Here is a 14,603-nt window from a genome sequence, read left to right as displayed (position 1 = left end):
AACAAACATTGATATGAGCCATCAAAGTAGTAAAAGAATAAAAACTGAATTCTGCCAAGGCTACGTTTGAATCAGGCTGTGGGAAAGGCTCATGCTGACACCACAAGAGAGTGCAAACATACACCCCCAATGGCTGCAAGGCTAACTAATTCAGGCTGCAGACTGGAACAGTGGTAAGAGCCTTTCTGTGCCCGCTAGGCAACTGACTGCATACAAGTAGGATGAATTTAGTAGCCTGTCCCCATCCTCACTGCCAACAGCACCATCTATGGTGCCCAGGAAAGGCAGACACCTCTGTATGAAACTATTCTCCCGCAGGGGCTAAAAGATGTGCAGGCTTTTCAATGGGCCCTCCACTGTTGGGTGAATTTTACCCTGTATATACAGCACAGACCAAAAAGTACATTTACATTCTATGTTTAGAATAGTTAATACATTTTTTTAAATTAAAAATCCATATCTATTTCTGTGTCTCCCTGGGATGTCATTTTACTTTGCTAATATCTCATTGATTGTATTATGCTATATTTATGGCAAAATAACATGAAAAAATAAAGATACATACATGACTAGGCTCAGTTTTGAGCAGCTCAGTTGCTTACCCATCATAGATGTAAAACTTGAATAAAAAAATTTAACCTCAAGCTACCTTGATATACAGGTGAATGTCACTAACTAACACCAAGGACTGAGTGAGACATTGTGAATCACTGAAGTTTAATAAATAATAAGCAAGGGCCCAACAATACTCCCACTGAAGTAAATGCAAAAACTGCCAGGGGAGGAGGACAAGGTCCCTAGTAAATAAATGCAAAAAGGATAACACCACAAGTACATACAGTACTTGGGCTCATTTATCTTTACCGTTTATCATTTAAGTTCTAGTTATGACATTTAATATTTTAGCAAATATACTGCAGTACAAAATTCTCAGCCTACGAACCATCACTATGCAAGTTGTATTTCGAAACCCAGTACTTCTGAACATAATGAAACCATCAAGATGTGCAGTGAGACTCTGATCCACAATGGGAGTGCAGCAACTCTCACCATGCAGGATCAGGATCATAACCAGCCTTAGACACCATGTGAATTTATGCCTGTTCCCCTTGTCTTCCCTTTCTACCTATTTGAGAGACCATCACATTGTATCTTTCCTAAAATTAGACTGCGAGTTCTTCAGGGCAGAGACCAGGTCTCATTTGATTTGTGACCTGCTTAACGTGTTTTTGGGTGCTAGACAGACAAAGAGCAAACGTGTTTTACAAAAATAATTCACTTCTGAGCATTATGAGACTTATTATAGCATTCCTCTATTAAATCTTTGCCCTGAGCTGGGGAGTGACCAACAATATTTCATGCAGATTAACAATGTGCTAATTAGCAAGTTTTTTACTTCATGTTAAATAGAGAGCCACAGTAAAACAGAATATGTTTAAAATGTATATGCCACTTCTTCAATCATCTTTCAATTGTACTTTAGCAATAATCTTATTTTCAGCTGCCACAACAGCCTGCAATTTGACACTTTAAAGATAATGCCTAATACACAAAGGGTGCGGTTTTCAAAAGCACTCAGTGCTGACCTAATTCCACTCCCACCGAAGGCAATGGTAAGACTCCCATTGAAATCAGTGGGAGGACAGTTAGGCTGATGCTGAGCGCTTTTGAAAACACCACCCAGCATATATTCACACAAAAGAACACACAAACTGATATAAAGAATGTAGTCACTGTTCATTACTCGGTTTCAGGTCTTCGCCAACGTGGCATTTACCTAAATCCTCATCGAGTTTGGTCTTTGGTGGCTCCCATGGTGGCCGGGCTGCTTTGGCTTTTTCTTGTCGCTTTCCTAACTCCTCCTCAAACCTTTCATACAAATCTCGGAGCCGACTTGTTCCAACCACCGTGGAGTCCCCCTGATAATGACAACAAACCAAAAACAAAACAAACAGAAAATTAAAGGAGGCTGTGATGGGGTATAACTGCCCCGCACTGGACAGGACAGGGTTAACCCCATACTGTGGGCTGTGGAAGCCATGCCCCTTCGCCCCAACTGGGACTACAGTATAATAGTGAGCAGTCCAGCTCAGTCTGGGCTGACCACTAAGGACTACTCCTGAGGGCATTCTGCGCCAAAAAAAATTAAAAATTATGCACCAAAAAAATTAAAATTCTGTGCACAATATTTTAAAATTCTGCAAATTGTATTTGTCAAATAAATGCGGAGGCTCCAGCATGGCATTGGGGAGCACAGGCCACTGGCTGCACAGAGGTGGGAGTTTGCAGAGCTTTCTGCAGCCGGGAGTAGCAGCTGAGCCTGGCGCACAGTAGGAGCCACCAGCCAGGTGTTCCCCAGTCCCGCCGCCTGCCCCACAGTGATTTACCTCTCTGCCAGCTGTCCTGGGCCCCCGAAACATACTGCTGGGGAGGGTTGCATGACCACTGTTGTGGCTTCCCTTTGCTTCCCCATCAGAAAGTCATTTTTCTGTGAGGAAGCAAAGAAATCTGCAGGGGACATAAATTCTGTGCACGCACAGTGGCGCAGAATTCCCCCAGGAGTAGAGAATGTGTGTTGCGGGCTCCCGCTCAGGATCTACCAGAGTCCCAGACCGCAGAGGCCAGACACACTGAGACCCAGGCAAATAGCTCGCTACCCACGGAAGCCCACTAGGGAAAGGAGTCGTCAGGAACTTCGCCGGCCAATGACCCTAGAGAGCCAGAGGACCTGTGGACTACAGCACAGGAAGACAGGGTAGGAAGTAGCCCAGGGGAACTAGACATTGATCCGATTGTGGAACCAGGAACAGAGTCAGTGTGTTTTGAAGGGATCCCCGCTGACTCAGTGGCAGATACACTCACCACTGATAGGGCCCTGGGCTGGTGGAATAGGGAGGGCCTGGGTCTCCCTACCCCAGCCACCAACCCACCCCTGGGTGGTGAGCCAGCACCTGCCTGGCCACCAGGCCATACTGCCCCACTTAGATAAGCAGTCCTATTGACTTCAGCCCCAAGGCCATACCACCCTGGCCTGCACCAAAGGGTGGCCCCATCGACTTCGGCTATTAGGCCATCCTGCCCTGCATCCAGGACAGTTCCCCTGGCAGGGCATACTTGCTCTGTGACAGAGGCTTTGCAATATTAATGTCTTAAAATATGGTGTGGTTTCATCATTCCAGAATGAACAAATGAAAAAAAATCAACAAAACAAAAAACATTTTCTAGAAATGGTCCAGTGTAGCATGGGAACTTTGTATAAAATCACTAGGACATATGTAAAGGCATCCTTTCACCAGCAGACCCTGATGGTAGAGAACTGCATTCAATTGTACACTGTCGTTATCGGTAGAGCCCTGTGCGGATACAAAATCGGCATCCGCATCCGATCCGTGATCCGCAAACATGGTCCACAGACATCCACAGATTTGCAGGCATCTAGATATAAAATTTGGATCTGCATCCATCCGCTATTCACAAACATGGTCTGTGGATATCTGTATCTGCGGATTACATTACCAAAATACAAATAACTCTAGAGTGATGAAAAGAAAACTGGAGGGAAAAGAAAATTGGGGAGCATTAAGCATTGGATAAAACAAAAATGTAAAGCTGTTAAAATGCTTGTAGTAATCATTGTATAGAAGGATAGTACATAGTAACTGAGGGATCTTCATAGACATACCACTTGATCCATAGGGTCATTTGAATAGTAGCTTTCTGAATGGGTACAACGAACCCACACAGGCTTGAGCAATTCTTCATCTTCCTCTTCATTTTTTTCTGAAATGATCTCCTCTGGCTCTTTATCTTTAATAGCGGTATAACTCTTCTCTTTACTGGCACTCTGATTCTCTGACCACCTCTCTCTCTCCTCCTCCCATCGAGGTCTCTTTCTCTCTCGGCTGGGGGATCGGCTTCAACGGGAGAAAAGAAAGAAAAGCAATCACAAGTTGTTTTGTTTTTTAATATTGATACGGTTATAATACAAAATGAATAGTTTACTCCAAATCAATAGGTCATTTTACCATATGACTTGTAGTAGAGTTCACTTGGTATTTCCTTATTTTAAGGGGTTAACTTTCAACAATAAATATTAGTTTTTGGTACAAATCTAGTATATGGAGTCACTTAGCAGCAACTCTAGAGTTAAGACTGAAAGCCCTTTGTAATTTTAAGGCCTATTTTTGACCACACTGTAACTCTCAAAAAACCTTCATTTTAGCCTAAAATGCTTATTTTTACATCAAATGAGATTTGGAGGGTTTTTTTTGGTTCAGTTTTGTTTTAAAGGTTTGAAGCAAATCAGCCATACTCTGAAAAAGTAAACACTTTTGTTTTTTTAAAAGAAGGGAAGACTGGCATCAAAATTTTCTCAGCATGAGTATGGAATGGTGATATTATTCACATAGGCAGAACCCTTTTCCACCACATCAGATTTTCATATATTCCCAATTCACTCTGTGTAATATGTGAAAACTTTCTTAGTAGTGTTTTAGGAAGTTTTAAAAAAATTATTGGGACTATTTTTTGTATCCTTCCACCTATAAAACCAATAAAGCTAACATGAGGCCAACAATATAGAGCTCAGACAAAGCCATAAAGACCTCTAAAATGACCTAAAACAGTTATTCTACATGTAACAATGTCATGATTTTAAATTCTGTGATCTGGGTACCTTATAGGCTAGCAGTGGGTGCTAAGGGGCTCCCACTGTGCAGCAGGGAAGTCCACTGTCCAATGGTATAATTTTCCTGTTTCTAGCTTTGTAGGGCCTCAAGATATCAAACTTTAAAGTCATGACATTTTCATATAAAGGAAAGCTGTTACCAGGCCAGGACTGAATCTTGTCCGTCCTGAGGCAGATATATGTACACGTACAAATGCACAGCCTGATAAGACTTTCAAGATCAAATATCCCATCTTACCTCCCGGTTCTTTTGTAATCTTTTTTGTAGGACCTCTCTGAAGATGGCGATCCTCGGCTATCACGATGCCTATGTCTTTCCCTCTCCCGTTCCCTTTAAGAATTTAAAACAAACAGGTTAAACAGGAAATCCTGAATTTTGTAAATACTGTTTCTGAAACAGCACAGAACCAGTTTTAAGTCAATTGTCAGCAGTGTTGTAAGTTGTGTGTTCCAACAGTTAGATTCCATGAAACCTGGAAGCCTTGTGGTGTCTATTCCTCAAGAAATTTATGACAGACAGTCCCTCCACCTTCCCTGCTTTCATCATAAGGACATCTATCTTAATATTCTATTAATTTATACTCAGTATAGACAGCCGATATAGTACACCATCAGAGTCACTCCCATTCTGCCTGTCATTCTTCTGTTATAAACGAAAGGCATGCTTAATCCGCCTGCTACCATTCTCTTTCACTTAGAGACTGAGCAAGAAACTATTCCACGTACAATAACTTCAGAATCAGAGCAATAATTCAAATACATTTCTCATACAAGCCCTCTGACCTTCATAGCCACCTCAGAAGTGCATAAAAATAAACTAAGATAGCCAATAAAAAAAACAGGTGTCTCCACAGCCTCATAACTATGACCCACATCCTGTGAACACTTATACATGAGTAAATTTACAGGCACAAGCAGTCCTAAACACCACCACTCCCGATGTTCTGTAGTTAGTGGCCTTCACTCACTAGCATAAACTGGCATTTTTTACAAGCACTGTATCTGCATGACAGCTTACAAAATAATATTTTAGAGTTTTCTCCAAGATGCTTTTTTAAAGAAATATTCATTTGAAATAAAAAAAAAAATCACACCCAGAAGAAAGCTCCTGCAGTTGTTTTCTGTTGTACTGAGAAATGCAATTTGCACGGATACTTCTCAGACCATCCTCAACCATAGCAACTGTGAAAAAACGGGACAGGGGGTGGGGGGTAATAGGCGCCTATATAAGAAAAAGTCCCAAAAAACGGGACTGTCCTTTTAAAAACGGGACATCTGGTCACCCTACTCAACCATTAACCAGTTACTATCACAATTCCAACATTGTAGATGCCATTATACAACCTATATCTAAGCCACAGTTGTTACAACATTTAAAAACAATTTCTTGGGGCAATTCTTAGAAGAAACCAGAGATCTTAAGGCTTCCCAGGGCAAGTTTGGAGATTATATTTCAATGTTCAGGGCTTCAAAAGGTTGAAGTTTAGCTAAGTAGCTGTAAAATTTAAATCATGGGATTCAATGGCTTATTGTTTTTCAATGATTTCCACATCAAATGTACTCCATTTATGAATAAAAATATATTTCCCCTCAACTACTAGTCCTGTAAGCTAGTGGTTCTCAAAGATGGTCCGCTGCTTATTCAGGGAATAAGGCTGGTTTGTTAACCTGCCGCGTCCGCAGGTCCGGCCGATCGTGGCTCCCACTGGCTGCGGTTCGCCGCTCCAGGCCAATGGGGGCTGTGGGAAGGGCGGCCAGCACATTCCTCGGCCCGCGCCGCTTCCCGCAGCCCCCATTGGCCTGGAGCAGCGAACCGCGGCCAGTGGGAGCCGCAATTGGCCGAACCTGCGGACACAGCAGATAAACAAACCAGCCCAGCCCGCCAGGGGCTTTCCCTGAACAAGCGGCGTACCAGCTTTGAGAACCACTGCGTAAGCTCAACCTGGGCTCCCTCCTCCTCACACATCACCATCAGGAAAAAAGTTCTTGCAGGCCCAATTTGGCCATCAGTGAGATGTTAACTCACTGCTGTCAGTCAGATTGTACAGACGTAATTGACTGAAAGTTAGTAAATAATCATGTTGATGCACAAGAAGAAATAGATAGATGTCTGCTACCATAGCTGGGTTGGCTCTGCAGGGATAATAGGTATTTGAATCAAAGTTATTAACATACACACACATACCGGTATATATATTTATACACATGCACACACAAAAATCTTGTACCCTTGTGAAGTACGCACAGCCAAACAAATTTAACACATACTATCTACCCCTTCTTCACATGGACCCCCTTTCTTCATCTTTCCTTATTGTGTTCTAAGTTTAGAGTGTCTGATCTCCAGAGCAAGGCCTGTGCCATCTGATTTGTTCGTGAGCACTTGATCAAAACAAATCAAAGCAGGAACATCTTTTTTGCCATTGAAAGTGAACAGATATGACACGAAAAAACACAGGGAAACCAGATTTCAGTGGCCTTAAAAATCTATGAATCTATGGGCAAAAAGCTACCATTTTAACATACCTGCTTTTCAAGTAAAACTGAACTTTTAAATTTGAAATCTAGTTTGCGGAATTATGTAGTGAATACTTAAGTCACATACAACATGCACAATATTCCATAACCCTTTCTTTTCATGATGCTTGTATGTTGATCACGTTTTGCTCTCTTTGATCCATTACATTAGCTTTTTAAACGACTGTTCCATTTTTTATGCCTTTCCTTCTCCAGGTTTCTCAATAAAACACACTTCTCTCAAGAAGCCTATGCAATTGCAGAGAAGGGTTAAACTTCTTAAGATAAAATCTCAAATTTTTAAAAACAAATGCCTAAAGTTAGGTATCTAATCCATACTTCAGACACAAAGACACTCAGTGAAAGTCGAACTAAAATGACAACACAAGTTGGAACACCTCTGTTCATTCACACTCCTTATGTTGAGTCCCGTCCCACCCCTTCCTGAGTTTACATATTGGATAACTGGGTCTTGATCCTGCACAGAACCGCACAGGCAGATCCTTAGGCCCATCAGGAGTCCCACTGAAGTCAATGGATCTCCATGCAGAGCCCCATTGATATTAGTGCGGCTCTAAGTGAGAGCAAGGATCGGCATACACAGTTCTCTTTGCAGGATCACAGCCTTAGATTCCAAGTTCTTGGGGCATGGACCTTCTCTTCATAAGAGCCTGTAAAGCACCTAGCCCTATGCTGGCTCTATACACAAGTTGATAATAATTAACACAGAGCACCCCCTACTCCTGGCAGGAACTCTCCCTGAGTGTGAAGTAGCCAGCCACCATGTCTCTAGTGATCATCGAGAAATTCCAGCACATCCACCGAGTGCCCAACACCAACAACGGGCAGTGGAAAACCACCATCACCACCACCAAGGGTGTGGGCCAGCATTGTGCCCACATGGTGCAGAGAAAAGCAGACATTGACCTGACCAAGAGATCTGGAGAGCTGACGGAGGATGAAGTGCATGTCATCACCATCATGCAGAACCTTAACAGTACAAGATCCCTGAATGATTCCTCAACAGGCAGAAGGACATTAAGGCCAGCAAATACAGCCAGGTTCTGGTCAACAGGCAGGACAACGAACTGCACAAGGACCTGGAGCAGCTAAAGAAAATCCAAGTGTATCAGAGCCTGCGTGTGCGAGCCCAGCATACCACGACAGACAGGTGCTGGGGCAGAGCTATTGGTGACTCTAAGAAGTAGTCTCTGCCTGCGTCTGCAAAAAAGTGCTATTCCCAAACCAAAACATTCTCCCTCTCCAGGCAACAGTTTGAGCCCCCATTAAATTCACAGATCATTGATTTACCTGCTTCGTTCATAACTTCTGTGGCGAGGCGGCGTCCTTCCTCTGTCATAATCTGACCTGTGCCGACTACTTTCTTGCCTTCTCCTGTCAGGGCTCCTGCCTCGATCCCGCCGATCTCCATGGTTACTGGGCCGGTGTCTGTCTCCATGCACGTGACTATGATCGCGGTGCCGGTGCTCATCGTAGTGCTTACTCCTCTCCGGAGACCTTCGTTCACTTTGGGTCTTTTCTACCTGATATTGGCTTGTGTGCCGGAAATGACTGCTACTGCTACTACTGCTATTGCTGTTGCTGCTCTGAAAGGAGTTTGAATTATGTTGATAACTATTAAAATTAGGCGGTGGGAAAGACTGCTGCGAATAGCCAGTAGAGTAGACAGGTTGATAATTAACTTGCTGCGGCATCACCGGTGGTGGTGGAGGATGAGGCATTGCAGGAGGCGGCATCATGTAGGGAAAAGTGTTTTGTCCAGATGGGGCCCCTGGTACTGGGGAATTACTGGGATTTGGGACTGGTGGAGGAGCAGGAGGGAAACAAGGAGGGACTGGAAAACTCTGCCTTACTTGATGGTTTGGAAAAGGCGGCCTCATGGGACACTGGCTGATTGGACTCTGTGCTGAAGGGGGTACCAGGGATGGATACGGTATAAAATCCGGTCTGGGAGGCACATAGCCTGTGGCTGGAGGGCTTGAGTAGGTAGTCGGAGGAGCTACTTGCTGGTCATATTGGTACTGCACTGAAGGCTGCTGAGGGTGAAGCTGTCTTAGGTTCTGAGGTCTGAAGGTTTGTGTTGACGTTCTTACTCCAGGTCCTCCTCGACCCCGTGGGCATCCTCGTCCAGAATGGAAAGACATCTTTCACCTTCAACGGAAAAGAAGAGATAAAATGTATAATGCCACATGAGTCTCGGGGTGGGGGGCGGAGGGAAGGGCTAATTGTCTGCCGCCCTTTTTAAGCCTTATTCTCTAACAAAGATAACTTCTTGAATATCAAGTTCCAGCCACAACTGAAATGTCAAGGCACCCCTTGCTACTTGTACCCAGTTCTGTTCAACTCAAGGGCAAAACAATCTCTTCCAAGAGCTAGACAACAGATATTGTCTACAAAAGTCTGCTCTCTTCATATATAGCCTGGCGTCCTCGGGTGTCAATGAGAAAACTGTACATCAGTAAAACATCAATCAATACCCAATGGTGAATCTAAGAAAAAATTTGTATCAGGTGGTATGGGCTCGATCCTGAACCACTGAAATCAACAGTTTTGTCATTCCCCTCAATGGAGACAGGAGCAATCTGCGTGCCAGTACCTCCATATTGGTTATTATTTCCATAAAAAACTCTCCTAAATCCCTAATCCAGTAATATGTTCTGCTAGCACACTGCCTGAGCAGGGCCAAAGTTTGACAAATGTTTACCTGATCATTCATACACATACCTGTTCACCAGCCACTATGATGCAAAGCCTTCAAACACCAAAATTAATTAACTTTTATAAAAATAAATAAATCACAGAATCCACGAATTTCGACTTCTGCAATAACCATTCTATAAAGGTGCACAAGAGGTGGGCTCTCATACAATTTTAAACCTTGAACATAAGGGTTTCACCAACTTTTCCTGTTATATCAAATCCCAGCTACCCTCTTACCAGTCAAACAGAGAGACAATGGCAGTTTATGCTCCCTATTTTGGCCCCAATCCTGAAAAGGCTTATAATATACTAAACTTTATACACTGTAGGCAATCCCATTCAAGTCAATGGGACTACTCCCAGTGTATGAAATTAAGCATGTGCATAAGTCTTTTGCAGAATCAGTGCCTTAGATCATAAAGATTCACACACACACACCCAGCCCGCAGTGGTTGCAACCAAAACTTGCAGCATTGTATTAATATATGAGAACCAGACAGTGAAAGTGACTAGTCAAACACCATTGTTCAATGTGAGGAAAAAGTTAAATACATAAATGGTACAAATAAATTCAGTATTTAAAATTATTTCAATCTTGATATTCTAAGGGGTAACATAAGGAGGTTTATTTTAGGGCGGGGGGTTAAATGTGATATTCAACTTGACAGTATTCCTCTAAAACACAGAGAAAACACAGAGAAAATATCGAACACCACCCACCAGCATCTTAAAATATAATCGGGGTAATTTCATATAATGGAACGTATAAAAACTAAACGACCTGTGTCAAAGATATAAAGTCTTCCTTGAATCATAAAGGCTTTGTCTACCCTACAAATATAACCATATTTGGGAACCTGCTTCCAATCTTCTTGTCCTCTAATTTAATTAGTGGAGTACTTTGCAGGGTACTTTGAACTGTATCGACATTTCACAATCAAGTGAAGGCTTGATCAGACCTAACTGAGAAACCAGGCTGAAGCCTTGATTTGTCCAGAGCTTCAGCCCTGTTATTTAACATGGTGAAGTGCAATACTTCATTTATTAATTACTAATTATTATTATTATTATTGGGGCTATGTCAGTGTCCACAACACACCTGGCAATTTCCAAATATACACAATCCTTTCAGCCAAAGAACTCACAATCTAAGAAAACAAGCAACCCATGAAGGATGAAGAAATAAATAAAACCTACAATGATTTTAAAAGTAAGCATTAACTCCTCCACTTGTCATTTACCTAGCCAGATGCTCTACAAATTGGATGCATGTTTGCAGCCAAATTCAGGGATAACCAAGGCATAATCACATTCCCTGTTAATTTCAATGGAATAAATGGGCTCAGAGAGCCAAAGGTATTAATGAGACCCTATCACTGCACAACAATTAAACATGGTTTCGGGTTTAGAGCGCACAGCCCGCAGCAAGCCTAGTCCTGTAGCAACAACCACCATTCAAAAAACTTAATAAGCTTTTATTAAAGATGCAGAAAAAGAAGGAAAAAAACATTGAAAGCATTAGACATATGAAACATTAAGTACTGCTTCCATTTTAACAGTATTCCATATTCCCTTTAATGGCATGGAGTTTTTATAAGGAAACTTCCCTCCCCCCTTCCTGTTTGACAGACTGTCTGATTGTATAAATGATGGTAATAACTGTCCTTTTTGGGGGAAAGAGAAAAGGTTAGTTGAGATGGGCTGGAGCTGTTGTTGTTAAAGTTTGACCCTGCTATCTTTAAAAACACACACACAAGAATAGCAAAGATTAAAAATGCAATTTCTGTTTCTGGCTCTTACTTGGAGAAACACAGGCACAACACATGATCTTAGCAGCCGCTCTGAGACCTGGCAAATTTGTACCAGTGTTGGGCTGTTTAGGATACTGTCTTTAGCTGCCTCTCTGGTCATGGGCTCACAGCAGTGTTGTAAAAGATGCAGTCTTGGCCAGCTAAATCAGATTATTATTAGGCAGAGGCAAAAGGAGAAAGACAGAAAAGAGGAGAACTAAAATAAGGTTGGGAAGGAAAAAAGACACGAGGGAGGTGATGTCAGCAGGAAGCCAGGTCTGACATTCCAAGTGCTGCTCAGAATTTAGATGGTAGAGGTGGTGAAGTCCCTGGGTCCATCTCTCTGGCCCAATCTGATCAGAACATCTTTCAGGAGCAGGACAACAAAGGTCCAAGAGGCACTGTGGTGGATCCCAAGGTCTCTGGAGACAGTGATGGTATTTTTATTCCTTCTAGTCCATGTGTTTCCACCTCATGTCATGACCTCCCCAGCAAAAATCTCATTTTTAAAGGATCCCCAAAAGGGGTATTGTGCAAAATAGTTCATTCCCTCATTATTTTGTTCACCAATTAGGCCTACTTTCCAGTCTCATCCTTTTCCTGTTTACCAATCACGATCTTAACACAATACTTGTTTGAGGATCACTAGTTTATTGATATCACCTTTCCAGCGTTGCATCCCCCCTCACTCCTGTCCGCAGCCCTCCCCCCCACCACCACCGCTCGAGCTGGGGCCGGGTGCGGGGCCGCAGCTCCGGGGGTGGGGTTGGGAAAATGCGGACAGAGGTATGGGGGGGGGGCAAGGCTAGGGCCCCAGCTGAGGGCGGTTTGAGGGCCAGGAGTGGGGCCGGGGCTGCAAATGGAGCCGCGGCCGTGGCCAGGAGTGGAGCTGTGGCCGGGTGCACAGCAGCGTCTGGAGGCGGGGCCAAGAGCAGAGCTGGGAGCAGAGTGGGGCTGGGTGGCACTCCCTCCCCACCCCCAATGGAGGCTGGCCTGGGCCCTGCAATGTACCCCTGAATGCTCCTCCAAACCCCCCACAGTTTGGGGACCTCTGCAATAGATCTTTCTGTTTGGACTAATCCAGCCTGTCTTTAGTTTTCTGTTGACTTTTATCAACAATTGTATATAATGAACTAGCTGGACTTTTGTTACCTTAGACAATTTAGAGCACAGGCCTCTACACAATGGTGCCTTAGAGCAGTCCACTGCATATATTTCTGCTGAGGGATCGTCACATAAGAAGAAATAAATATTCTAAGGAAGGACTATATTCATCAACTGTCTCTGATTACAGTCCTTGATCTACCCATATCTCTCATGGAAATAACGTTCTCAGATAATTTAGTCACCTTGCCGATAACAAAGTATGAATTTGAAAATGAAAAGTTGTGGAATAATGTAGAATGCACAAGTCATTTCGAAGTTCCCTCTGTTGCAATTTTAATTTAGCTTCATTTTGGGTCCACATTTAAACCCCAAGGTTGGTCTATACTACAGAGTTAGTTCAACATAAGGCAGCTTAGGTCAACCTAATTATGTCAGTGTCTACACTACAATGATGCTTCCGCCGAAGTAAGTGGTCTGCTATCCCAACATAATAATTCCCCCTCCACAAGAGACATAGTACTAATGTCGGTGTATTTACTTACATTGCCTGTTGGCCGTCATTCTTCTCACTTTCACAGCATGGGGCTCACAGCTGCCCACCCACCCACCCACCCCCAGCTGTCAGCCAGGCACTGGACTCACAGCTGGAGCCCCCACCCTGGGGTGACAACCCAACTGTGAGGCACCATGGTGCTCAATTTCAGGGCAGGGAACCTACCGTCAATGAAATTGACATTCTTGTCAGTTTCATGGCTTCAGCTTTAAGCCTTGCACTGCCACTCTGAGCCAGAGGCAGACCTATAACTGACAAGAATGTCAATTTCATTGCTGGTAGGCTCCATGCTGTGAAACTGAGCTCACAGCTCAGGCTGTCACTTCAGAGCTGGGGGGGGGGGGGGGGGCAGGGAGGCTTGCTCCAGCTGCGAGCCCCACACAGCTGTCAGTACCCCACACTCCTAAATTAAGTTAACCTAATTTTGTAGTGTAGACAAGCCCTAATAAACTCTCTTTTCTTCCCACCGATACTATGGTGATGGCAGCTATTTACGTATCTAGACACAGATACACCCAAACTCCCCATACCAGCAATATAGAAGCATGTTGTTTGAAAAGTCTGAAAGTAATCTCTCTATTTTCACTCCACCCTACTAACAGACAGCACCTTATGTCTGACCTTAAAGCCAGAAAGGGTAGTGGCAAGAGGCCATCAGACAGTCAGTCTGAGAGATATGATAGGGTTGTAGAAGCAGTGCATCACATTTAGGCCTTGTTTACACTTAAAAGTTGTTTTACCAGGTAGGGGCTATTTCAGTTAGGGGGATGATATTTTTAATGGCATAAAAAGTGACTTATGCCACTACAGGTATTCCTTTTCCTCTATAGGAATAACTAAAGCACCTTTATACCGATGTAACTGCATCCAGAGTACCAGGGCTATACCACTTTAATTCTACCAGTATAGTTATTTCCTTTCCCATACAACAACAGCTATACCACTATAAGCATCTTTATACTGATATAACTGCATCCACACTAGGGAAGGTTATACAGTTTTGACTATACCGGTACTGTTAAAGCATTACAACTTCCTAGTGCGGACAAGCCCTTAGCCATGCACGGGACAAACCTTGAAGCCAGGCAAAACTCTGATGAGTTGGGATTTTGCCATCAACCTGTAGCTCAACTGAGCTGCTGCACACATGAAACAAAATGCAGGGGAAATACACAGGTCTGTAGCCAGAGCTCTACGGGGGGAAGAGGAGGTCAATCTTAAAATAAAC

At 43.4% G+C, this 14,603-nt stretch overlaps 1 protein-coding gene across 1 annotated transcript in view; it reads right to left on the bottom strand.

The window, feature by feature from the left end:
• DROSHA (drosha ribonuclease III) overlaps positions 1 to 14,603 on the bottom strand; it is a 114,305-nt gene that overhangs the window by 99,319 nt on the left and 383 nt on the right. Inside the window, exons 2-5 of the mRNA XM_065397727.1 lie at positions 8,516 to 9,376; positions 4,926 to 5,018; positions 3,683 to 3,914; positions 1,778 to 1,919 (exon numbers count right to left, since the gene is read on the bottom strand). Coding sequence (XP_065253799.1) covers positions 1,778 to 1,919; positions 3,683 to 3,914; positions 4,926 to 5,018; positions 8,516 to 9,369 — 1,321 coding nt within the window. The 5' untranslated portion in view covers positions 9,370 to 9,376. The remainder of the gene's footprint in view (positions 1 to 1,777; positions 1,920 to 3,682; positions 3,915 to 4,925; positions 5,019 to 8,515; positions 9,377 to 14,603) is intronic.

The sequence above is a fragment of the Emys orbicularis genome, chromosome 2, assembly GCF_028017835.1.
Source record: "Emys orbicularis isolate rEmyOrb1 chromosome 2, rEmyOrb1.hap1, whole genome shotgun sequence".
NCBI classification, from domain to species: domain Eukaryota; kingdom Metazoa; phylum Chordata; order Testudines; family Emydidae; genus Emys; species Emys orbicularis.
Note: the sequence above shows the minus strand (reverse complement) of the source record. Positions and strands in the feature narration are given on the sequence as shown.